The sequence below is a fragment of the Ursus arctos genome, unplaced genomic scaffold (genome assembly GCF_023065955.2).
Source record: "Ursus arctos isolate Adak ecotype North America unplaced genomic scaffold, UrsArc2.0 scaffold_34, whole genome shotgun sequence".
Lineage (NCBI taxonomy): Eukaryota > Metazoa > Chordata > Mammalia > Carnivora > Ursidae > Ursus > Ursus arctos.
In genome coordinates, this window is record NW_026623030.1 from 24,599,706 (window position 1) to 24,625,779 (window position 26,074).

Below are 26,074 nucleotides of genomic sequence, written 5' to 3' on the forward strand. Positions count from 1 at the left end.
CATATCTCATACCTTGGTCGAGTCAGAATGTTCAATTTTCTTTTAAGTTCTTGATGTTATTACTTGTTAAGGAATATAAGCCCTCATAAACAGAATCATAAATATCATAAAATTCAACTACTCACTCTTACTTTCGGTGTCTGAGTATTATAAACTGTAAAAAAACCTAAAAATATTTTGAAGATGACACACTTAACTGAGCTTCTGTTTTGTTGCAGGGCTAGGCATTTAAACCTAAAAATTAAAAGTTTTCTCACCTCTTCCAACACAGATATTCTAAGACAGGGTCACGTAGTTCAAAAGAGACTAACAGACTCAACCAAAAGTGTTATTCAAACAACAGTACCCCATCAAAACTCAAACAGCAATTCATTTAAGAAAGAGCAGCATGGGGGCGCCTGGGTGGATCAGCTGGTTAAGCATCTGACTCTTGAATTCAGCTCAGGTCATGATCTCAGGGTCATGAGAGGGAGCCCCAAGGGGCTCCCTATGATCGTGGAGCCTGCTTGAGGTTCTCCCTCCCTCTCCTTCTGCCCACCCTTCCTGCCCCTGCTCATGCATGCTCTCCCCCTCAAAAATAAATAAATAAATAAATAAAACGAAAAGAAAAATAAAGAGCAGCATGATAAGTGATAAAGTAAATACAGTAAAACAAACTTAATGACCAAGAATCTAGGATAGAATCTATGGATGTTCACCGTACAATCTTTAAACTTTTCTGTATTTTGAAATTTTACATATTAAAATGTAAAGGAAAACTGCATCCTGAATAAAAAACAGACTTCAAAAACCTTTAAAGATGATTCAGGGTTTCATTTTAAACGGAAAAACTATCTGAACCGAAATCATCTGCATATAGTTAAAAAAAAAAAAAAACCAAACACCTCTAAGAATGTAAATAACCATACTAACAAATCTTGCTACAGAGGCTGTAATCATGTAACTAAGCCAAACGGAAACGTATTTGGCGCGTTTTTTCCTAAAGCTCTGCAACGGAAGGTATTTCAAGTCCAACCACTTTAAAATGAATCCTCAATTTCAATCAGGCAATTAACCATTTCTCTCCGCATGCCTCAAATCCTTAAACTCCCAACTCCCACATCCTAAAACCACTGGCTCCTGCCCCGCTATAAAAAACAGACCTAACCTAAGGTCTGACTATCTGGCTACCATCTCCTAACAGATAGAACTATAACATGACTACATCAACTTAAGCTTGGCTGCAAAGAAATGAGATAGGATAAGGACTTCAGGGAGGAGGAGAGGAAGTGGTGACCAGCCTACGACCAGTCTGAAATAATCCTAAACACCAGCCCCAGCTTGGGGGGCGCCGAGGAGCGAGTGTCCAAGACAAGGATCCCCGGAGGAGAGAGGTGTGCGCCCGGGCCCCGGGGCAGCTTACGCAAGCCGAACACGCGATTCTCCGCCCGCCTGCGGGGCGAGAGAGAGACATTACTCGGAATTCTGGCCCTCCTGGAATTTCCGCCCGCGCCCTCCCAGACATGCCGCCCACCGCACGCCGGTGACCGGGCCCAAGCGAGCGGGAAGGATATTCTCGGCGCGGAGCTGCTCGATGGTTTCCTCGCACTCCCGAAGCCGCTCCCGCAGCTCCGCGTCGCCGGCCCCGTTCTCGTCCTCCTCGTCGCCGTCGTCGTCCTTGAAGCGGGTGTGAACGGGCTTCGGAATCGACTCCTCTGGGTGGTCAAAAGCCTCGAACAACTCTAGGTCGCCAAAATCCACCTCCGCCGCCATCTTGGGCTTGGGAAAGATTCGAGAAGAGGCGGAGCTGGCCGCCGGGCCGGGGGCGAAGGTTGTAGGGCGGCACCGCTCGCTCCGGCTTGGGTCGGGTTAAGCCACCCGGTAGGGTTTTCTCCAGACGCAGGCCGCCGAAGCTGCACAAGGGGCGGGCCAGTCCCAAGAGACTACAATTCCCAGAATGCAATGGCGTCTCTCGGAGCCACTTCCGAGATTGCTCGGGAGCATGGCATGCTGGGACATGTGGTTTCTAAGTGACTGTTAACTCATTGTTTGCATTGCATACTGGGATTGGTCCCTTTTAAACATTCAGGAAGCCTGACTAGATCAGAATGTGTTAAAACAATATATATTGTCCCTTTGATGCATCTAAGGCTGAAAAATCAGAGCATGACGCATGTCTTATCACAGATTCTAGTGTGCGTGCTAAATTGCAACAAGAGAATAAGGAGCACTAGTTTTGTCACAGATTACCTTTGTGATCTTGGACAAGCTACTTCAGTTTATTGAGCTTGTTGCATTTTTTTTTTTCATGAAAAACTGGCTAAATCAGACCGTTTTAGATTTGTCTGTTGCGGGTTTCGGTGGTTTCTCTCATGCAATCATTCATTCATTAAATAACATTTATTTACCACATTCAACATACCAATCACTGTTCCAGAGCTCGAGGATGCAAGAGAGAGCAAAAAGCTAAGTTCCTGCTCTGGTGGATCCTACAGGTTAGCAAAAGCAACAAACAACAACAAAATAACCCTAACGCTCTAGCTCTTGGGTCCAGGTGGATGTTGATGGGTATCCATCATATTAAAAAAATATATGTGAACTAAAAACACAACAGGTTATGGTTATGTAACAATTTACTTTGACAGAATCTGTGGGAATCAGTGAACTGAGGTTTGAACTGAAACATGAAGTGTTAGGAAGGCAAAGTTGGTGGTGACAGTATGGCAGACGGATTTAAGAGCATCTTCCTTGGAAGAAATCTGCATGTGAAATGAAAAGAGAGTGGAGCACAATGAGACTGGTACTCACAGACCAAGTTAGGGATCCTCTCTCCATCCCCAAAATTGGGAAGTTATTTCAACATTTTAAACAGGTGGTGTGTTCGTGACCCACACATTTTCGTTTTGGTAAGATGGTCTTGATTGTGTGATAGAAACATTATTGAAAATCCAGCAAAAGTAAAATTCTGAGTCTAGCAGATTGATAGGTTTTTGTAGTCGAACAAATAAATGTTTGGATTAGGGTAGTGGAAATAGTGGTGAAGAGTTGATGTTTAGAAGTAGAAAATATCTAGAAGATAAAATTTGAAGCAACAGCTAATTGGAGGGCTGGATACAGGAAATGAGAGAAAATGGGTCATGAATATTTCTCAGGATTCTGACTTAAGAAACTTTGAATAGGGGCATCTGCCTTTGGCTCAAGTCATGGGTCCTGGGATCCAGAGCTGCGTCAGGCTCCCTGCTCAGCGGGGAGCCTGCTTCTCCCTCTCCCTCTGCTTGTGCTCTGTGTCAAACAAAATCTTTATTTATATATATATATATATATATATATATATATATATATATATATATATATATATATATATATGAAAAAGTGGTTGCATAAACGATCAATAGATGTGGACCAGGTTTGGTAGCAACGAGGGAAGTTATGTGGTACCTTGAGGCAATTTTATCCTGAGGCAAGAGGGAAGCAATTGGACTGGTAAAAGAAATTTTTTGAAGCATTTTTGTTAGACATTGATAGATTTTTTTTTTTCTTAAAGATTTTATTTAGAGAGAGAGCAGGAGCAGGGGGCAAGGTAGGCAGAGGGAGAGGGAGAGAATCTCAAGCAGACTCCACGCTGAGCGTGGAGACCAACGTGGGGCTTGATCTCACGACCCTGAGATCATGACCCGACATGAAACCAAGAGTGGGACATTCAACTGACTGAGCCACCTAGGCCCCCCCCCCCACACACATTGATATATTGAAGGTAAAATCTGAGCCCCAGTTGAGAGGTTTACTAGGCAGCTCAATCTTTCGGTAAAGCTCCGAGAAAAAGCCTAAACTAAAGGTTGACATTTGGCTGGCCCACATTTTTAAGGACGTTAAATATAATTACGGTAAAGGGTAATGGCATAATGAAGAATACAGAGTGAGAAAAATCCACGATTGAGTCTTGAGACACTCAAAGGGCTGGGACTGAGGATGAGACAACTACAGAAATTCCTGGTGAATGGCCAGCGAGAGAACGAGTGGGTCCAACAGAAACTGTGTGTGTGTGTATGTATATACACATGTTATATGTATATATACATATACATAATATATAAAAGTATATATTTTTTTATTTTTATGTAATCTCTACACCCAACATAGGGCTCAAACTTACAACCCCGAGATCAAGAGTCGTATGCTCTACCGACTGAGCCAGCCAGGCTCCCCTAGAAATGATATTTAAGTATAATTTAATCACCTTTTGACCTATGAAACTTTAACTTGGAATAATATATAAAACTCGTTTCCATCTCCTTGCACCAATTTACTTCTTCAATGATACTTCAGTTTTCTAAACTTCATGGAATAAAAATCCATCGAAGTTGGAAACCTCATCTTTCAATTTGCCTTTTCTTCAACACCTATCCACAACTGCCAAGTCCTCTTCTACCTTCCAAGTTACCCTGAAAGCCAATTGCTCTCGCATCGTTCACCGTATCTTGTCTTAAATATTAGTGTGCTCTCCTTTTACTGACCTGCCTAGCTACCACGTCTCTAAAATATCTCCTGGGGGTCCTGGGGGCTCTGTCGGTTGTGTCTGCCTTCAGCTCAGGTCATGATTCCAGGGTCCTGTGATAGAGCCCTGCATTGGGCTCCATGGCTCAGCGGGGAGTCTGCTTGTCCCTTTCCCACTGCCCTCCGGCTTTCTGATGTGCTCGCTCTCAAATAAAATCTTTATAAAAAATTTATGTTATCTTCTGGGTGCATCTGGGTGGCTCAGTTGGTTAAGTGTCTGATTTTTTTAAGAATTTAAATTCAACTAACATATACCGTATTATTAGTTTCAGAAGTAGAGTTCAGTGATTCATCAGTCTTATTTGATACCCAGTGCTCATTACATCATGTGCCCTCCTTATGGTGTCCATCTCTTGATCACAGCTCAGATCTTTTTTTTTTTTTAAGATTTTGAGAGAGAGAGAGAAAAGAGCACAAGCAGGGGGAGTGGCAGGCAGAGGAAGAAGCAGGTTCCCAGCTGAGCAAGGAGCCTGATGCTGGGCTTGATCCCAAGACCCTGAGATCATGACCTGAGCCAAAGGCAGCCACTTAACCAACTGAGCCACCCAGGAACCCCATCAGCTCAGGTCTTGATGTCAGTGTTGTGAGTAGAGCCTATTTAAAAATAAAACATATCCTGGACAGCAACTATGTTGCGCACAAGGATTAACTCAAACATATCCGTCATGGAGTACAAAGGCTTTGATACTGAAAGCACAGTAACAGCCAGGACAAAGGGGGGAACGAAAGGTTAACACATAAAAACCATCGAGTATGTCTCGCCTATAAACTAATTCCCAATTGAGCCAAGCAGTTGCATGTTTTCCACCACACACCTGCCCCCGCCTCACCCCCCAGTCAGGACTCCAAAAATTGCTCATTCATTCTTAATTATGCATCTTAAATTTACCTATATGCCTCCCTCTAGATCTGCACTGCCCAATCTGGTTGTCTCAGGCTATATGGAACTGGCTATTGGTACGTCAAAGTTGGGATGTGTTAAAACATACACCCTGGGTTTTAAAAATATAGTAAGATCTCAAAATTACTGATTACCTGTTGAATTATTTTAGATACTGTAGTTTCATTTGTTTAAACTTGGCTACTGTTTTAAATTACTGCTTTAGATGAGTGCAGGATGGATATCACTCATAATGTATGGACAGCTCCTCAAGTACTGTAGAAAAACACAGGAAGGGGCGCCTGGGTGGCACAGCGGTTAAGCGTCTGCCTTCGGCTCAGGGCGTGATCCCGGCGTTATGGGATCGAGCCCCACATCAGGCTCCTCTTCTTCCTCTCCCACTCCCCTGCTGGTGTTCCCTCTCTCGCTGGCTGTCTCTATCTCTGTCGAATAAATAAATAAAATTAAAAAAAAAAAAGAAAAACACAGGAAGCAATTAATGTAGTGCTTTCATTTCCACACTGCCTTTTATGAGCCCAAGAAAAAAAAATTTAACAACTTTTCTAAGAAGATTTTTATTCACTTGAGAGACAGTGCACATATGCACACGTGAGCAGGGGGAGGGGCAGGAGGAGAGGGAGAAGCAGATCCCAAGACCAAGATCATGACCTGAGCTGAAGGCAGAGGCTTAACCAACTGAGCCACCCAGGTGCCCCAGCCCGTGAAAATTTCTATTTGAGAAGGTACAGCTAACCTGAAAAATTCGAATTGTAGGGACTCCAGAATGAAAAATAACACAGTGTCATTACCCCAGAAATTTGACTTTGTCACTGAAACATGAAGAGCCATTTCTTAAAATTGTGCTCTAGGGAAGTGAAATTTAAACATTTACCGAAATACTTTAAAAAATCTCACAACTACACTTATTTATCACAAAAACATGCTCAACAAGCAAGTTGGCCAGACTTATGAACTGATTTTAGGGGCGCCTGGGTGGCATAGCGGTTAAGCGTCTGTCTTCGGCTCAGGGCGTGATCCCGGCGTTATGGGATCGAGCCCCACATCAGGCTCTTCCGCTATGAGCCTGCTTCTTCCTCTCCCACTCCCCCTTGCTTGTGTTCCCTCTCTCGTTGGCTGTCTCTATCTCTGTCAAATAAATAAAATCTTTAAAAAAAAATAAAAATAAATAAAAATAAAGGTGTGTAACGAACGGGGAGTTGAGTGGCTCGGTTGGTTGTCTGACTCTTGGCTTCAGCTAAGGTCATGATCTCATGGGTCATGGTATCCAGCCCTATGTCAAGCTCTGCACTCAGCAAGGAGTCTGCTTGAAGGATTCTCTCCCTCTGTCCCTCACCACACTCTCAAAAAAAAACCCAAACAAACAAAAAAACAAAAAAACTTAAGTTTTACTATTAAGTACACTTCCCTAGTATTGTGCTACTACAATGAGGAGTTGTAGGATTTTTCTAGGAAAAGGTGAATCATGATTTTGTAGTAATAAAAGCAAATGAATTCCAAGTTCTTTAGTCCCCTCCCTCCACCAGATTCATGCCCTATTTAACTTAGTGACAAAGTAGTTTTCTAATATTTTAGTACTTTGTGCTACTGAAGACTTCAAAGGGATAATGAGCAAAGGGCATACCAAGAACTTGTAATAAGGCACTTTATTAAAATAAAAGTGCTTACATCCCTTTAATGTATTAATCTATTTCCTGAATAACATATGGAATATTGAACAAATACTGTACACCAATTCTGTTCCTTACAGTAGTAGGAAAACAGTATTATTGTAATAAGTCTGTTTACTCCTCCTAACTTCCTTTTACATTTTGCTTACCATGGTATTGCCTAGAGCATAGTTAACTTTCTTTAAAAAAAAAAAAGAAAAAGAAAAAAGAGGAATTTCTATCTAGTGTTCTCTAATAGCAATTGCAAAATGCTACAAAAACTATGAAACAAATTCAAATAAGAATTCCAGGTAACTTAAATTAACACCAGTGTTGAGAAAACCATTTTTATTGTCATCACCACCCAGCGTTTTGTGCTGGATTATGTACCAAATGGCCAGATCTTCTAAAGAACATCTACATAACATTTCTTTCATGTTTCAAGAGATGAAAATAACTGTACAAGGTTAAGTACAAAAGTACACAAGACAGCGGACACGAAATATCCATGTATGAGATTTTATCCCACCTGCAGCTTTTATATATTTGAAAAGTAGAATTCATGAACTAAAAAATATTGTCCTTCTATAGTCCTGTCAAGTTTAATGGAAGTGTGTTTAACCTGATTACAACACTAACACCAGTATCACTGATCTGATATTTACAAAAAATCGTATTTTTCAATAAATTAAAGTCAATGCAACACCCATGCAAGCTAGAATGCTAGCTGTTTGGTGAACAAGGACCTGACATCAGAACCAGAAGTCCATAAAGTCCCAAACATTAAGTCTGATCTTTTTCAAACTGCATCCATTCCTCGCATTGATGATGTGAAACCCAATCCCATTCCTCTTTGTGTGTGGGTTTGTGATCTTGCCATTTCATACTGAGCATCTAGATTTCTAAATACTTCTTCCTGTTGCTTCAAAGTCTTGTAACTTTCTTCATCAACTGAGCTACATCCAGCTTCATCTTCACTCTAAATATCAGATAAAAAATATATTATTAAAATAAATGGAAATGAGAATAAAGTGTTCTTCTCAACAGACAGTACAGATAACTGACATGTTTAGGATACGTATTTACCTTCCATTCAATTCATTTAGCATCTATGGAGTGCAAGGCAATGTTCTTTCTAGGTATTGGCATAAAAACCAGGATATAACAAAAATCAACTTCATTTTAGTGGGTATGAGGAAGAAAATGCAGAACATACCATTCAATAAGTAGAGTCGAGGAGAAAAGCAGAAAATGGGGATGGTGTGCTTGCTTTTTAAAAAAAAAGGCAAGTGAGAAAGGACTAAAAAGTTGACATCTGAGCAGCACCAAAGGAAGGAATTATGCGGGGAGCTAAGGAAAGAATTAAAAAGCTAGCAGCAAATGGAAAGGTTGTGTGGCACTGTTTCAAAAAACAAGTTCAGTGAAGCTTAGTTTAAGCCAAATAACCCTTCAATGAAACACCAACTCCCGTAAGTAATAATAATCAATACCTGAGCGTCTGTGAACTTTTTACTGGTTACATGAAATATGAGATCTGTACATTTCCGCCTTATTCAAACAAAACAAAATACACCAAGAAAAACAAAAACCACCAACCAACAAACAAAAAACCACCAAAACAACAACAAAAACCACCCCCCCCCCTTTTACAAAAGCTTTCTGGAAACTTTAAATATTAAGGTCCTACTCCAGGGGCGCCTTGGTGGCTCAGCTGTTAAGGGTCTGCCTTCGGCTCAGGTCATGATCCCAGGGTTCTGGGATCGAGCCCCACACTGGGCTCCCTGCTCGGCAGGAAGCCTGCTTCTCCCTCTCACACTCCCCTTGCTTATGTTCCCTCTCTCGCTGTCAAATAAATAAAATCTTAAAAAAATTCCTACTCCAAGCACAGTTTTTTTTTTTTTAAAGATTTTATTTATTCACTTGACAGAGAGAGACAACCAGCGAGAGAGGGAACACAAGCAGGGGGAGTGGGAGAGGAAGAAGCAGGCTCCTAGCGGAGGAGCCTGATGTGGGACTCGATCCCAGAACGCCGGGATCACGCCCTGAGCCGAAGGCAGACGCTTAACGACTGCGCCACCCAGGCGCCCCTGTTTTTTTTTTTTTTGAAGCTTTTATTTATTCGTCAGAGAAAGAGAGCATGCGTGGGCATAAGCACAGGAAATGGCAGGCAGAGGGAGAAGCAGACTTCCCTCCGAGCAGGGAGCCCGATGCGGAGCTCGATCCCTGGACCTTGGGATCATGACCTGAGTCAAAGGCAGATGCTTAACCAACTGAGCCACCCAGGAGTCCCTACAGTTAGCTTTAAATGAGCTTTTTTTTTTTTTAAAGCAAATTCATCAATTTCCATTTACGATTTCATTTTTATTTACTAAGAAAAGCTCATAATCTAGAAAAAGGTTCATTTAAGGTATAAATAGGTTATAATCAACAAACAGGTTAATTTAAATTGAATAATTTGTACTGTCAACTAATAATGACAACATAATTCTGTGAAATTAATCTGAAGCACAAAACAAAAAAGCAACAGAAAGTACCCACAGTTCACACATTACTGAAATTAACTTTTAGGGAGAAGACCAATGTTAACCTGAAAATGTTACGTTAATATGAATTTTAACTCAAAGTGCGTAACTCACCTTAATACCCATTAATTTCCTGAATTTGACATTTTGGTCCTTGTTTCCAAAATTCAGTTTTTCCCATATTTCAGCAGACTGGGATTTGTCCTGTAAAGAAACACTGAACTTTTACAATTCATAAAATTTAGCTATCTAAGTAGTAAGATCTAAAAGAAATTGAAAGCATTTATAGCATGTATCAATGCATATATCTATTTTGTTTATAATTAAGACTTCTATTACAAAGTAATTAAGCAAAGAAATAGATGTACTTCATAATATATCCTTTATGAAAAAGCCTAAGCCAGGGAGCATCTTCCCCCATTGTAAATGTATGGGAATAATGTTTTTCTTCAAACTACTGGTTTTCTTAGATCAATCTTTTTCCAACATTAAATTGTGGTAAATTAAACTATTACAATCAAATTTAGAGAAGAAAAACCCAAACCCATCTTTTCCAATCCAAATCTGTTTTTCCAAGCAACTGCTAATCAGGAATAAATGACAAAAGAGAGGAATTAAAGAACGTACCCCTTCTTTCTTGCCTTGCCAAAGCATTTTCCTTTTTTTCTCTTGTTCAGCAAATTTCATTGGATTCACAGCTGCTGGGTTATAATAGCTAGGTACAGCTATTCCGGTCTCTGCCAAAGCTTTAGCCTGCAGGGCAGCCATTTGAGCTGCCATAGCTATTTGAGGAGTTACTTGTGTTCCTGATGCCAACAAGGCAGCAACATTGAGAACAGAACCTCCGGTGGCTGCAGCTGCTGAAGAGGTAAGCATAGATTTTTAAGACTAACCAAAACCAACCTCCTGGTTTACAGCAGTACATTTATATATAAGAACTAATCTACAAAAAGGCAGAATACTTTTACCAAAATAAGGAAATGCAGGTTAGTTTATAAGCAATTAACATTCTAACAAAAATTTATTGAATATATTTATAATAGACATTTCTGGACATGATCCCTTATATATACTGATACTTCATGTATCTGAAAATAGTAGGTATTCTACAAACGGTAAAAAGATTTGTGATTTCAATGAAAATGAACTATGCTACTTGTAGCTAAACTTGTAACAATAAATATTATTTGTATGGTTCCTTAAGCTTACAAAATGGTTAGACATTCCTTTGAAACTCTTAACAAATATCTAAGATATTAAACAAGTATTATGCACATTTAACAAATGTAATCCCAAATCGCACAGAAGTTAAATGCCATGCCTGGTATTTCCATTTTAAGTGATTTAGTCAAGAACTGAGTCAATTTTCTGTAAACAGACTTTTTTTTTTTAAGTAAGGATTTTATTTGAGACCGAGAGCGAGCGAGCATGAGCAGGGGGAGAGGGAGAGAGAGAAGATTCCCAGCTGAGCCAGGAACCTGATGTGGGGCTCGATCCCAGGATGCTGGGATCGCGACCTGAGCAGAAGGCAGAAACTTAACCATCTGAGCCACCCAGGCGCCCCAGAAAGACTGTTCTGGTTACATATTTTTCTGTCAGCCCAGAGTACGTTCTTTAATTACTAATACTATGGGAATCCAGTTACGAAAGTTTTGTTCTAATCACAAAAGCAAAATGGAAAGGGTGACCTGGGTGGCTGAGTAGGTTGAGCTTCCAACTCTTGATTTTGGCTCAGGTCATGACCTCAGGAGTATGAGATCAAGCCTTGCATTGGGCTCTGAGCTGGGCGTGGAACCTACTTAAGATTCTCTTCCTCTCCCTCACCCTCCATCCCCCCCAATCTAAAATAAATACATACATACATAAAGGTAGTTTGTACAATTAAAAAAAATTTTTTAAATTTTATTTTTAAGTAATCTAAACCCAACACTGGGTTCCAACTCACAACCCTAAAATTGAGAGTCACATGCTCTACCAATTGAGCCAGCCAGGCATCCCAATTTGTACAATTTTAGATTATTTCAAAAAGTACCCATTTACTAGGAATATCAACAAATAGATAAAAACACCTTCCAGATTACATTTCATGTAATTCAATAAGCTCTCTCTGATCACCTTTAACCATCCACAGGCAATGTTTGTGTTATGTCTAAAAACCTGCTTTCTTATCCCAGTTCGGTTGTCTTCTTTAATAAACTGCATTTTCCCAAAAATCATGACTAAAATACATGTGCAACGATGGCTAAAGTGTTATATGAACAAAAATGCCTGTTTGTCAAAATCAGATCCATCAACCAAGTAAGAAATACATATGCATGAAGAATTTATAAGGTATGAAAGTTAACATTAAAAATAAAATGTTCACATTTCAATAATAATAATAATAATAATAATAATAAGGTTACAGTGCACTGATGGGTAGGCAAGGATCATGGATCATTTTCTTCCTATTATTTTTCTGAACTTTTCAGATTTTCTATAAAAAATGCCATACTTTCATAATAAAGAAAATAAATTACCTGCAGCTATTTCTTGTTGTTTTTGTTTTTCGACCATTTCCTTTTCTCGTTGTTCTTGTAATTTCTTTGCTCTTTCCAACCTGCCAAAGACAATTTCAATATATTTAAAATAACACTCAATATAAAACCAGTATTTATCTTTGATTTCTCCACATGTATAGACATGAAACACTTAACAGAATTTTAAATTAAGTTTAACACAATTGGTATCTCTATGTGGGGGAAAAAAAGCATTCGTTCTTAAGATAGCCACAGTTAAAGAATATTTCAATACTGGTTTTAAACATTTTTAAATTCATGGAATAGCCAAAAAAATGCAATAGCTTCTACACACAGTTCCCACAGAATAGTTTTAAAAAATACAAATTACTCAGCCTTTATCAGTGCTGGTATAGCAGTAAGGATAAAATTACATCTTGCAAGTGACAAACTGAGAACTGAGTAAATCTCACGGTATGTTAAAAGTAGTAAACAATATTTACAAAATTACCTATATGCTTCTTGGGGGGAGGCTGATACAGGATAAGGCCAATCAAAAAATGCCAAATATGACTTTTGTATTTAAACAGATTTTATCATATAGCCTTAAATTAATAAAGGTAAAAAAGCCCAAAATACAAAAGGGGCAAAAAACCCCTACTTGTCATTCTCTATGATCTAATAATATGAGGGAAAAAACTTATTAGGGAATTCACTTTTAGCAGCTTAAGAAGTTTATCATTAGCAATGGAACTAGAAACATGAAACACAAACTCATCCTCAGACAAAATACTGTAGTTCACACTAACTTTACCAATAAATACATATCTTAAAGTGCTGTCAAATCAGTATCTACTTCTCATACAGCAAATTTTAAGTAATATCTTCATGAGTTCCTGAAAGAGAAACCTCTTTTCTTCAAGACTCCTTGATCTCCCAATCATAAGTTAAAAGCCACTTCTTCCTCCTTTAATTAGTGGTATAAAGGGGCTAAGATTAAGGAAAAGGTTTTTTGTTTTAGGGTACTACGGGTAGGAAAATGGCATTGCCTTTAACAATTGAATTTACATAAAATGAATATAACAATATAATTTTATTCCCTTTTATTGAGCACGCATGCAAGAAAGACAGTACAGACTTGATTGTATCCTTGGGAATAAAAGTTTCTGATTAGGGGGTAACATTAAAATGTTGGTACACAGATATTAAAACTATCTTCAAAGCAGTTTAAAAATTGTCCTTATTTAAAAACAAAAAAAGGAACAACAACAACAAAAAGGTCTACATATTGTAATATCTTATTAACAAAAGATCTCCTTTCAAATTTCAAAGTAGCCAAGGAGCAATCTGGTATTCTTAAGAGTTATTCCACGTAAACTTGTCATCTGAAAAACACTACGTAGATTTTTTTAAGTTAAAGTTTTAGATGCTTTACTAGTAAACAGCTTCAACTTTAATAAAAGCCAAAAATTAAAGCACAACCAATTTATAGTAAGAACAGACTTCAGGGCTTAAAAAAATACTGGTCAGACTTAACAGACCATTCTTTATAACTTACTTCAGATATCATAATAAATTATTTCTTAATTCTGTTGATTTTAGTTTCAGAAAGAAAATATGATTCACTACTATTGATGCATATTTAAAATGGCCACTGCAGGTTGGAATTAACACCATTCACTAAAGTGAATGGAACGAAGAAGGGGCGAGCTCACACCTTTGCTGCTGCTGCTGTTCAGCTGGAGTTTCTGCCAGGCTGGGTTCACAGGGCAGCAGCCCATCAGGTTACATTGTGATAACTGTATTTTTGTAATGAAAAAAAAATACAAACTCAATTTCATAAGGAAAAAAACCCCCAAAATCAAGAGTATAGTTTTCAGAATATGGGAAAACCTGCAAACAAGCACTTGGATTTTACTTTACTTCTCGCCTCTCTATATGAGGCAGTTCTTTCAACGGTTTTGCACATTTCGGCCAGACAGCCCTGCTGTGTGTAGTCCCACAATTACCAGAACATCTTTGAAATGCTTACAGAATTAAAACATAGAATGATCTCCCTACGCTGTCAGCAGTAAAATTCACAAGATCAAATAAATCACCTTGTAATGTTTATTATTTGCCACCTTCAAAATAAGAAACCTATTGATGGAATTGTTTCAGACTTTTTCTTGAGGAAGAAAAACAAAAGGACAATGCAGTTTCAGAGGCAAAATTTAAGAGTTCGATTTAAGATTTCTAAAAGCTTCGATTGTAAACCAAAAATATTTAGGAAGCTAAATCTGAGAAAAATGAATCAGTTAATCATGAAGGAAAATAGAGAAACTGTTGCAGACATCGTAATCTTTCCAGCTGCACAAATAGGTAAATGTTTAAAATGAGAATTAACAACACTTAGTTCTAGATCAGAACTGGCACCATATGTATCATGTCTACATTTATTTGACTTAAAACTCTGAAAGCATCCACTTTGTCCACACAATTGAGTATGTACTTCAAGTCGAAAAGAAAAAATGCACCAGACAGAAAATACACCTACCTCCTAGCTAAAGCTTCTTGTGCATCCATTGCTGTGTTTCTGCCTCTGAAGGGAGGAGGACTAGGAGTTCGGCTTAAACTTCTGCTAAATCTTCTAGGTTTTTCAATTCTCTTCTTTCTATCTCTGTAATAAATTGTATTTCACATGTTGCAGTACGACAAGCCAGTAATAATTCACTTTATCAAAATTAATTATATTTACATAGGTTCAACAAAAAGGCAAACAGCAGACAATATATTTTGAACCCTTTCCTCTCCACCTCTGTCCTATAGCTTCCACAAGGTATGGAAGTTCCCTGAATATGTTGCTAGTTTTCTGTAAGTTCATTTAATGTTCCGTTACAAATAAACCATTTAAGATATTTTCCAATCTTTTGCTATTACACCCAATGTTGCAAAAACTAACCTTGTACATCAATCATTTTATATTCATGTAGGTCAGTATGTAGGATAGATACCTAAGTAGTTTAAATTTCCTAGTATTTTAATCTACAACGAATTTGTAAACGTTAAAAAAAACCCAAGCACAAAATCAGTAAAACAAAAGAATTAGGAAAATGAAAGATAAAAAACAATAGGCACTGAGCAGAATAAAATAGAGTAACAGTGGTCAAAACTAAAAATGCCATAAAAACAAAAAAAACCTAGAAATACCATAAATAATGGCCCGTATGCCCAAATGGAGAATAAAATATTAATGATAATGATGAAATCATCATTTACCTAAATTTCCTAAAACTCTTAACCGGTGAAGCTCAAATGAGTCAACTACTAAGAACTAAACTATTAAAAACGGATCAACATAAGGTGTTTCTCTGCCTATAGGTCCTGCCCCTTTGCTTTAATAAAACCACCATTTTGGGGGCACCTGGGTGGGTCAGTCAGTCAAATGTCTGCCTTCGGCTCAGGTCATAATCCCAGGGTCCTGGGATAGAGCCCCTTGATGCTCATCAAAGAGTCTGCTTCTCAGGGGCACCTGGGTGGCTCAGTCGTTGGGCCTCTGCCTTCGGCTCAGGGCGTGATCCTGGTGTTCTGGGATTGAGCTCCGCATCAGGCTCCTCTGCTGGGAGCCTGCTTCTTCCTCTCCCACTCCCACTCCCCCTGCTTCTGTTCCCTCTCTCACTGGCTGTCTCCCTCTCGCTCAAATAAATAAAATCTTAAAAAGAAAAAAGAGTCTGCTTCTCCCTCTCCCCTATCTTGTGCGTGCGCGCAGTCTCTCTCTCTCTCGTTCAAATAAATGAAAATCTAAGAAACAACCCACCATTTGCATTCAAAACCCTAAACAAAACACCCCTAATAAACAATAGATAAGCCAAACTGTAATAAACAATCTTTTATCTTGTATTTCAGTCTTTATAGACTAACTTGAACAATAAACTAACAAAAAAAGCTTTTCCATTATTTACTGTCAGTATCTGTGTATATGCACTATTAATAATTGTCTGATGTAAGTTAAATAAGTACAGACTAAACATATTAAAACCTCTCAATCAAGACAGGTTTGAATTAAGCTCATCTTTTTGAATACCTGAGATAGCATATACAGTATGGTGGGTTAAGCACATCCACTGACTTTGCATTCAGACATATTCGGGACCTGATTCTGACAGTACCATTTAATAACTATAATTCGAGGCTTCTTGGGCAGGTTACTTAAATTCTCTAAGCCCAATGGTCTTAACTCACGAAACAGTTGTTTTGAGAATTAGATGAGCTGGTACATGGAAAAAGCTGACATAATACATAGCACATGGTAGGCATACAATAAATGTAAGCTACTCTGATTATACGATTAACACAATTCGACATCCAAAACAAATGAACTAATTTTAATAGGACTATTTCTACCTGTACTTCACAGAAGATCTGATTAAAGGAGTATCTGTAAGAATGCTATGCGAGTGTTTAAATTTGTTCTTTATTAGTCAGAATGTTATTAAAATATTTATAACTCATAAATAAAATCCTGATCCACAATTTTGATATTCTCAGATTGAAAGACGAACAGACCCTGTGAGGGAGCTATCTGATTTTATTCAAGATGATGATGAATACTTACCGACTTCTACTCCTTGTTCGACTTCTGCTTCTACTTCTATGCCTGTGTCTTGATCTTGAGCGGGAACGAGATCGGATCCGACGTTTTCTTTCCCTGCTTCTGGATCGTGACTTCTTCCTCTCTCTGCTTCTGGACCTTGACTTCTTCCGCTCCCTACTCCTGGATCTGGACTTCTTCCGCTCTCTGCTTCTACTACGATGACGCCTGAAATTAAAACACACAAATGTGTAGTTATTTAGAGCTGCGTCTTTTCAAATTACAGACATTATGAATTATCTGCAATGTGTGCTGTCAAGCCAAGCAATAAACTAACTCTGTATTGTGTTTAGAAAGGCTAATTGAGGCTTCAAATGGAAGAAATTTCAACAACAAATGAGCCTTTATTCTTGTTTGATGTCTCAGAGGGAATACAATAAAGCTACGTGTTAAAAATACAATGCATCCTAACCCAACTTAAGATTCTGTTTAATAGTTTAAAGTCTATTACTGCCTTATCAAGTATTTATGCAACTTAAAGATGACAAGTTAAAAATTCTGACCCAATCTGATACACCATATATATACATTTCCACAGAAAACTCCAAACATACATGAAACACTGGCTTCTTTTTGAAAGTCCCACAAATTTTTTGCCATGACCCAGTTTTCAATACCACAAAAGAAAATCTAAATTAGAGTTTAACAGCAAACAAATCCCATGTTGACACTATAAAAGGATTGTTATACTGACTTAAACATAGCTCAACCATATAATTTTTTCCACTGCAAGTGACAGATAAATCCTGAAATTTAAAAACGCATACTTGCTAATTGAATGTTAATCATAATCATCCCTTGTCCCCTAGTCTTGAACACCTTTTTTGCCTTTATCAGAAAACAATGCCCCAAAGACTTCAGCTACTAGCAGAGATTAATGGGCAAATAGGTTATGCTAGCAAAAAATATTATTATTATTTTTTTTTAAAGATTTTATTTATTTGACAGAGAGAGAGACAGCCAGCGAGAGAGGGAACACAAGCAGGGGGAGTGGGAGAGGAAGAAGCAGGCTCCTAGCGGAGGAGCCTGATGTGGGACTCGATCCCAGAACGCCGGGATCACGCCCTGAGCCGAAGGCAGACGCTTAACCGCTGTGCCACCCAGGCGCCCCAAAAAATATCTATTTTCTAATGAAGATTGTTTGGGTATTGCTGGGTTCATGAGAAGCTTTACACAATATAGCTCTTTACTTAGCACTAACTAATAAATACCAAAATTACTTACCTTTCACGAGACCTAGATCTTGAGTGACTTCTGCCTCTTGACGACTTTCTTTCTTTGCGTTTATGTCTGTCCTCGCCGTTTTCAGATGAATTTAGTCGTTCTCTTCCTTTATCAGAAGAATGTTCTTTGTCATTATGTTCCTCAGACTTGTGTTTCTTAGATGATTTATCTTTGGATTCATGTCTTCTTGCCTGTTTTAAGAAGAAGTTGGTTCTTTCAGGAAAATAGTGCAACAAAGAGAGTTAGTATGGGTATCAGTAGACAAAAATGTTGTGATGCAACATTAGTAACCTTAGGAGTGTGTGGCAAATAAAAAAATTGATCTAGTTTCACATCACCCAAATGTTGCAGATGAATATACTATTCGTATTATCTTTATAAATCCCCCAAATGCAGTTTCCTCCCCAAAATAACAAAATAATTTTCAATGTTGAAATAATATTGAAAAACCATTATTATCACAAAAAAAGAGGAATGCCTGATATTTCTTTTATCTAAAGGAGTAAGGGAAGTACACATGTATCAAAACTTTCAAAATTGTCCAACAAACCTTTTAGAGAAACAGATCATGTATACATATATACATCAACTTCTATAACCAGAGTACATATTATTTTAGGTTTAAAAACTTAACAATAGTGAAGATGATCAGGACACAAAGAAATGCACCAGAAAACGCATTTCAATTAGGTAGCTAAATAAAATTAATCTTACTAATTATTAGTATTTTCTGCAATTTTAAATTACTTTACGCAGAGTTGAAGTGTCCTTTTTTTAGCTATACTGCCAGATCCTCTCTAAAAGACGGCTCTTGATTTTTCTCCCAATGTCTAAACTGTGAAGCAATCACTTTTCATCTTGCAATATCCCAACGGGCTTGAAGTTCTATTACATTTCATGTACCTAGGGTAGAAAATGGCAACCGTATCTGTTTTAATTTTTATTAGATCAAACTAGGCATAACATAATTAATCCCTATACCATTATATAATACATACTTCCCCCATACTCTGAAAGATAAAAACCAAGGCTTTTGCTTTCACAACATATGCATTCAGAGACTGAGCTAAAATTAACTGCATGATCAAGTCTCCATCCTACTCTCACATACCAAATTAGAAAATGATAAACATTAGATCTCCTCACATTAAGTTGTCAAATCCATCTTTTAGCTAAAGCTTAAAAACCTGGACATCTCAATCACAATTTTAAAGCTGGAAGGAAACTCAGAGCCTCTAAACTTCCCTTACTTAAGTACGACTAAATGAAGATCTAAAGTCACAAAGCTACATGGTAGCAGCTGAACCCAGACCCCATGTTCTTCTTATGCCCAGGCCACTGCTTTTCTACCACAACAGGACACTTAACTCATGTTTCCCAAAAAGCCATAGCATTTTTCTTTCCACTCAAGATTAACTTTGCTTAAAAACAAAAAACTTGGCCAAACATTTTGGAACATGCATGATATATCTGAAAAGAATCATAATATGTTATTTAATATTTTGCAGAAAAATAAGAGACCTGGAGACACAGCTAAATTTTAGTTTCATTGCCAGTTCTCTGTTAATATGAGCTTGTAAAAGTATTTCCTTGATTTTGCCATATAGTGGCAAACTGGAAAAGCTTTAAGTGGTTCATTTTCCAAAGATTTTAGAGTTTATTTCAAACCAGTTTTCCAAACATAACATTACTATTAATTAAAAAAAAAAAAAAGACATTAAAACCCTTAACTGATTTAAGATATACTTAAGGGAAATAGGAGTTTGAATGACTAATAGTTACCTTATCATGAAGTAGGCTTATTATTTTGCTATCTGAGTCTGCAGCGTCTTCAGTTCAGTCTCTTCGCGCATTAGCACGCTGAGTATGATTTATTATAGAAATGTTATCATGTGAGCTAAACAAAATAGTCATTTTCACAAAAACTCTCCTAAATTAAAAATTTAACAGAGCTTCCATTAGGGGAAGAGGTGAAGTCCCTGCCCACATTTTTTTTAGGAGTCCCTTGCCCAGCCCCCATAAGACTCTTCTCCCTTTTTGGCTCCTACTTCTGTTCTTCCTTGTTGGCTCATTCCTTGTCTTCTCAGGTGAGCGAGCAAGTTAACTCCTGCTTTTCTTTCATACAGCTGCTGTCTTTTTCCTCAAGTTTTGGTGTCACCGCCACCTTTCCAGCTGTCCCTCACAGACACTTTTATTCCAAAATTCAATACTATTCTTAGGGAAACTGAGCTGGTTTGCTAATGAAGAGAGGACTCTCGTTATCTTCCATAAAGAAAAAGCCCACAGATATCTAGGATATTGCTACTTAAAGATGATTGCTATATGAAAATCCTGAGCAGTTGTCAGGTATAAGGACACTCGGGACCTCAGATTAATGGAAGCTCTGTGTGACAGGCCTAAAAAAACCAATTATAATCTTCATATGAAATTTTTATTGTGAATATTTTCACAACATAATAAAATTAATAGTTTTTGAATGAACTTTTCATATAAACAACTATCTTCTTGAAAAATGATGAATCCATATCATGCTTATTTTATAACCCAATTAACCTTTTAAAAATTGCAAGTTTTGGTACTTACCTTGATAATATCATATATTCACACAAACATTTCTACCAGATACTTTACAAGAATTTTAAAGTGCCTATTCACTACAAAGTGTTAATTACCTCTTTGCTTCTGCTCCGGCTCCTGTGTTTTCTTCCTTCATTATCTGTAAATACACACAAAAATTCACCATAAACAAGATACAAAAACATCTCAAACACAAATTCCAATACTCAAATAAAGGACAATTTCCAATCCATTTTACTAAGGTAAAATTCTACTTACTATCTTCCAAAGACTATTTTTTATGGCAGGGTGGGATTATTCTACTTAATACCACTGTATATATTTGAAACAAATCAAGCAATCTGAATAAACAAGAATATAATTGAAAGGAAGCAAAACAAAACAAACAAACAAACAAAAAAAAACAAAAAAAAACCCTCTATGACAAATCAAAAACATATATACAATCAGTTTGTCACAGATTCTTAATTCACAAAACATTGTGACTAGCCCATTTTGTTTTCCATTGTGTTGAAAATTTATATATAAAGGGGCTTATCAGAGGTAAACAAGAACAAAACAAGAATGCAAGAGAATAAACAGTTTGAACTGTATTTGGCATAAGTAGTCAAAAGGATGCTGTAGTTTAGAAATTCCTATTCAAAAGTGGTTTTATAGTGTAGTTTCAAATATATACACAAAATTACATTTTAACCATTTTATAAATGATTATCCGTGGATGTAAAGCATAAATAACTGGAGCCCAAGTCTTAATACTCTTAACTCATTAGTATTCTAGTTCTCACTTAAGTTCTTCATTAAATAGCAATACTAATTTAAAAAACATACAGCAAAGCATACTTCTTATACCCCATCAGTCTAATTCTTTTTCAAGTAAATGAGTAAGAAACCTCTCAAAATGCCAAAACCTCTCGCTTCAGAAATATTCTAACATTAAGTCAAATAAAAAACAAGGTGAAAAATGTTCTTGTAACTTACATCAAAAAGCACGTTAAATAAGCTCAGAATAATATACCACTGCCCAGGCACATCTTTCAAAATATTTTACCCATGCTGAAAGACTGAAATTTAAACATCTCGGGGTTACCAAATAATTACTGTGACACAAATTTAAACATATATTTTTGCCTTTGGACAAGTCATAAAATTTCTGCATGAGAACATTTATGTTTTTCATAACTGAAAAATTCTCCAGAAAATTACCAATGTACTTTCATTATTCATTTCTCAACTGGGAAGAACATGTATTAATTATTTAGAAAACTAAATCTATGTCTTATACACACATCTACATGGATAGTGGTAATTACAGTTTCCAACAATTCATACCTGACTTTCGTTTTCTTTCTCTTGACCTTGATCGTGATCTTGAATAATGATGTTTTGAGGCTCTAGGAGAAATAGATACGTCTGACTGCTCTTTTTTCTTATCTCTATCTGGGGATGTCTTTTCTGGGGCTAGTCCATCTCGCTCTGTATCGCTAGCCTAAAAGTTTAAAGAGAAGTGATTATTAAGTTCTTAATTACATTTAAAATGTTTTTCAACTTCTTAAAAGAGAAGGAGAGAAGAGAATCATCTTTGAGTTTTACAAAATTTAAAAATAAATCAATAAATCAGAATGGCCAATTCCTACATAGCTAAATATTATTTGTATCTGATAAATAAGCCCGAATAAACTGAAATGACTAAACCAATAACAAAGAAACATATGTAATTAGACTGATGTCTTTAACTTTTAAAAATTATTATTTTCGTAACTTTCAAAACAATGTGGGAAGGGAAAGAATAAGGGCTCCAAGTATTTCCAATAAACATTCAAGCAGAGAAAATACAGTCCATTTTAGATTTGCGAAGTCATTTACCTGACTTTACCAATACTTTTATTTTAAATTAGCATACATTAAAAAGCACTTAAAATGAACTGGTGTAAAATTTAAAGAGACTTAGGTCTATAAAATCTAAGAACAGCAGAGCATGCTTCTAGATTATAAAAGAATAAACAGAATTAACTTACCTATCTGAGAACCCCAATCTTAATTTCATTAACCCTCTTTAATGAAAACAGCCCCTTGGCACAGTGCTGCTGCAAAATATGGTCTGCCTCTCCTCACACATGCTCTGGGCTATGGAAACATTAAGTCGTTTCTGCTTTAAAGCATTTTTTAAGTTTTCACAATACAAATTTTGTAAAAGTTAAAAAAATAATCAAGTATACACATTTTCCCAAGAGTCCTGATTTATTTAAAAGGAAGTTTTCATCTAAGTATCAGTTCCCTGTTTTCCAATTTACTTGCTCATAGCTGAGTACTCAGCACAGCAATCAATCAACAAATGAAGAAATGAATTTCTGTTACTAGTTTTCAATTAAAAAAGAGTATTTCTGTGGCTCTGCTGAACGGTGTGGTCCAAATTACAGATAACAAGAGTATCACGCAAAGACACACACTGATTTAAATTAGTCATAGAAAAAAGCTTTGAGAAGCTAAAACCTGAATGTTCCCAAGTCAGATTTTGATAAAAGGTAGGAGAAACAGTTTCAGTAGTATGTGGAAAGTATATGGAAGGTGGACTACTTGGCCCTTGACCAAAGAAAGAAATGTTTTCACTTTTTTGAAAGGATTATTAAGCAAGCAAGGAATGGGACAGAGACTGTGTGTGATCCATAATGCCTAAAATATTTATTACCATGCTCTTTATAAGAGAATCTGGATTGGATGAATAGGGATTTTCAGCAGGAGGAATAATCACATGAAAACAAACTCCCTCCCTTAAGAAAATCAGTCCAGAAAACAAGTACCAAGGAAACTAAATGGGGAGTAATTTAACAAACGAAGTGTGAGAGATTGCATTATTTCAACAATAATTTACTGAGAGTCACAAATGTGCTCCACTCAATGTTGGACTCGAAGAATAAAATAAGAAAGAGATTTACACGCTTATCTGGGATGAAAGACATAAATGTGTTAAGCCTTTAACAATGGTAAAAACCAAAACAACCAAGCACAGAGGAAGCAACTAATTACTGGAGATACTCTCATGTGACCACACATGCCCTCTCTAGTTTTCTATATATGGGTGATTTCTGGAATCATAAAATTTTTGTGAGGAAAGCTTTCATCATTTAGAAATAGAGTACAATCTTCTGCTCTTACAAAGGAGATCCAGCAACATTACCTGCCTCTCTCAGGATGGTACTCTAGCTCTTTGCTGTCTACTATCAAATAAATGATGTGGTATCACACAATTAAGGATAATTAAGATTTTCACAACACTGGTTGTTTTTTTTAGTTCTTGTTCTCATCATTATCATTACGAACTACTTCACGTCTGTGATGTTAAGTGTTGACAGAGCTTATCTCTGGAAAATAAAATCACAAAAACTTCAGCACTGCTATCATTTCTCTCAGCATGCAACTTCTCTGCCAAAACTATCATTCCCAAACCACTGGCACATCTCATTCACTTTTACAGACAGCATGACTAGAACTGAAAACAGCCTTCCCGTGGAAAAGTCAGCATCTAGACCAGGCAGTACAACTTTTCAGTCAATGGTTTATTTACATGCTTAACATCGCAGAAGCTTGGCAACAGGGAAGTCAAATGCCCTTTGCTTAAAAGAAGGCACCCTGTAATACAAGATAATAACTTACACCAAACAGCCATTTTCACCTATAAGATATACTACAGGAAAAAAAACACATTCTATCACTAAAACAGACTACGAATGATAGGTGGCCACTTCTCCCACATAAAACTTCTATTTCCATGAGGCTATTTTATAGTGGCCTAATGAAAAGCATCCAAAAAATAAAATTAATTGAATAAAATTTCTCTGAAAATTTCTAAGCTTTATTCCGATTTATCAGGGATGTACATACTAAATCTTAAATGCTAACTGCAAAACTGTCCTCTACTCTAGCACATGCTTTTTTAGAATGCCACCACTGTTATCTTACATTTACATCTTGTTTAAAACCCTAATAATGCTTAAGACATAGTACACAAATTTTTTTCCAGTGCAAAGAAGGTACACTGGATTTAATACTAGGCCACTTCTCCAGGGGACTGTGTCTTTTTATTGAGGGAGGCACTGCAGGACCAAATGTCTGAACTGACTTCATTTTTTAAAATACTTGAGCCGAGGTAAAACAACACTATTCCTTAAAGTACATTAAAAGGCCCAAAACACTATTTCTACAAAGGAAAACATTACATCGATTAATTGCACAAACACCAAAACAGTCTTCCAACTGTTTGAAACCTTATCAAAAATCGGTTCTTAATTCAATTAGGTATTGGGGGAAGGGAGGGCAGAAACCATCCTAATTCCAGATATCCCAATTTTTAGGAAGGGCAAACTACAAATTTTTCGGTATGTTTATAAACGTACTTACTTTTGAAGATGAGTAAATAGAACTTTCTAGTCAGTGGAAAGGAATACAAGATGCCTGCATTTTTCTTTTAACACGGTTAAGAAAAATGAACTAATTACAATAACGTTTCCACCAGAACTGGGCATCACAGAACCAAAGCAGGCTTTTTAAAGAACCATAGTTCTTATTTAAAATTAAATGGGTCAACGAAGGGTTCTTAAATTTAAGAAACAACGCCAATGATAAGGCTTTATTATAATGCTTCTCAGACTTCAAAATGATTACATCACGAGCCGCTTCAGAAACTGAACGACAATCGGAATTCGTAGTTCCAAAGCCTTCTCGTAATTCAGTCGATTTTTTTTTACTCCCTTGGAGCAACACCTTCCTCAGCTCCGTGCAAAGGAATAAACTAAGGTTTTCACAGACAAAACACTAATTAAAATTATGCAACTAGAATTTTACTGAGCGTAAGCAAAAAACAAAACGTTACAAGACGATTCTCTTCTCCCATTCTACCCCTTACAGACAACGCCTTTCTGACCCAACACTCTTCAAAGACCCCCATCCCTTTTCTCTCTTCCCTAGCCCTTCCCCAACGCGAACATAAATCCCCAAGCCCTAATGAAACTCAATATAAACGACTAACAAGAATGAGTAAGCTAAACTGGAGGCAGGTCTGTGGGTCGAACGGAATACAGGACTAGGAAAGAGATGAGGAAAGTTCTGGAAAAAAAAAAAAAAGACACTCCCTGCGGCTCCCCACCCCCACCGACACCGCCTCACTTCCCCCTCCCTACAGCAGGCAGCCATGATGGCGGGCGCAGAAGAAGGCCGCGGCGCCATTTTGTCCACACACGCGCGGACAACAGCTCTGGGATCCGTTCACCCACTCTTTGGAGAGTAGCAGAAAAATATCCCTGGTTTTAAACTCAAAGTCGGCACCTACCGCCATAGTCCAGAGTCCTGGCCGCTAAGGCGGCGCCTCCACTTGCCGCTCTCAACAGTACCGGCCACCCCGACGCTTCGCCACAGACTAAATCGCTCGCGCGAGAGACCCGGATGGCACAAAGGGGATGAGGCCCGGCGCGTCGCACAGCTTGCTGGGAAAAAAAAAGGGTGGTGATAAGAGTTTCTATAGCAACGCGATTCGAGGAGGTGATTGGTTG

General features: G+C 37.4%; 2 protein-coding genes across 5 annotated transcripts in view; both read right to left on the reverse strand.

Annotated features, from left to right (window-relative positions):
• The window catches only part of ZCCHC8 (zinc finger CCHC-type containing 8), a 28,761-nt gene extending 26,876 nt beyond the window's left edge, over nt 1-1,885 (reverse strand). For both annotated transcript variants that reach the window (XM_057305940.1, XM_057305939.1), the window contains exons 1-2: nt 1,552-1,885; nt 13-53 (exon numbers count right to left, since the gene is read on the reverse strand). In XM_057305940.1, the coding sequence (XP_057161923.1) occupies nt 13-53; nt 1,552-1,752 (242 nt within the window). In that variant the 5' untranslated portion in view covers nt 1,753-1,885. The remainder of the gene's footprint in view (nt 1-12; nt 54-1,551) is intronic.
• A 5,528-nt stretch (nt 1,886-7,413) lies between these two features.
• On the reverse strand, nt 7,414-25,997 carry RSRC2 (arginine and serine rich coiled-coil 2). 3 transcript variants are annotated; one of them, XM_026514796.4, is made up of 10 exons: nt 25,855-25,997; nt 21,861-22,017; nt 20,627-20,670; nt 17,955-18,145; nt 16,695-16,898; nt 14,637-14,759; nt 12,122-12,201; nt 10,230-10,462; nt 9,717-9,806; nt 7,414-8,059 (listed from the first exon to the last, which is right to left on the reverse strand). In XM_026514796.4, the coding sequence occupies exons 1-10, from the start codon at nt 25,858-25,860 to the stop codon at nt 7,880-7,882; spliced, it is 1,308 nt and encodes a 435-aa protein (XP_026370581.1). In that variant the 5' UTR covers nt 25,861-25,997; the 3' UTR covers nt 7,414-7,879. The 3 variants fall into 3 exon arrangements, with proteins under 3 accessions (XP_026370581.1, XP_026370582.1, XP_026370584.1); XM_026514797.4 differs by having other exon boundaries at nt 10,230-10,459; nt 25,855-25,995; XM_026514799.4 differs by lacking the exon at nt 25,855-25,997 and adding an exon at nt 19,737-19,814 and having other exon boundaries at nt 17,955-18,167; nt 21,861-21,924.
• Nucleotides 25,998-26,074: the final 77 nt, after the last annotated feature.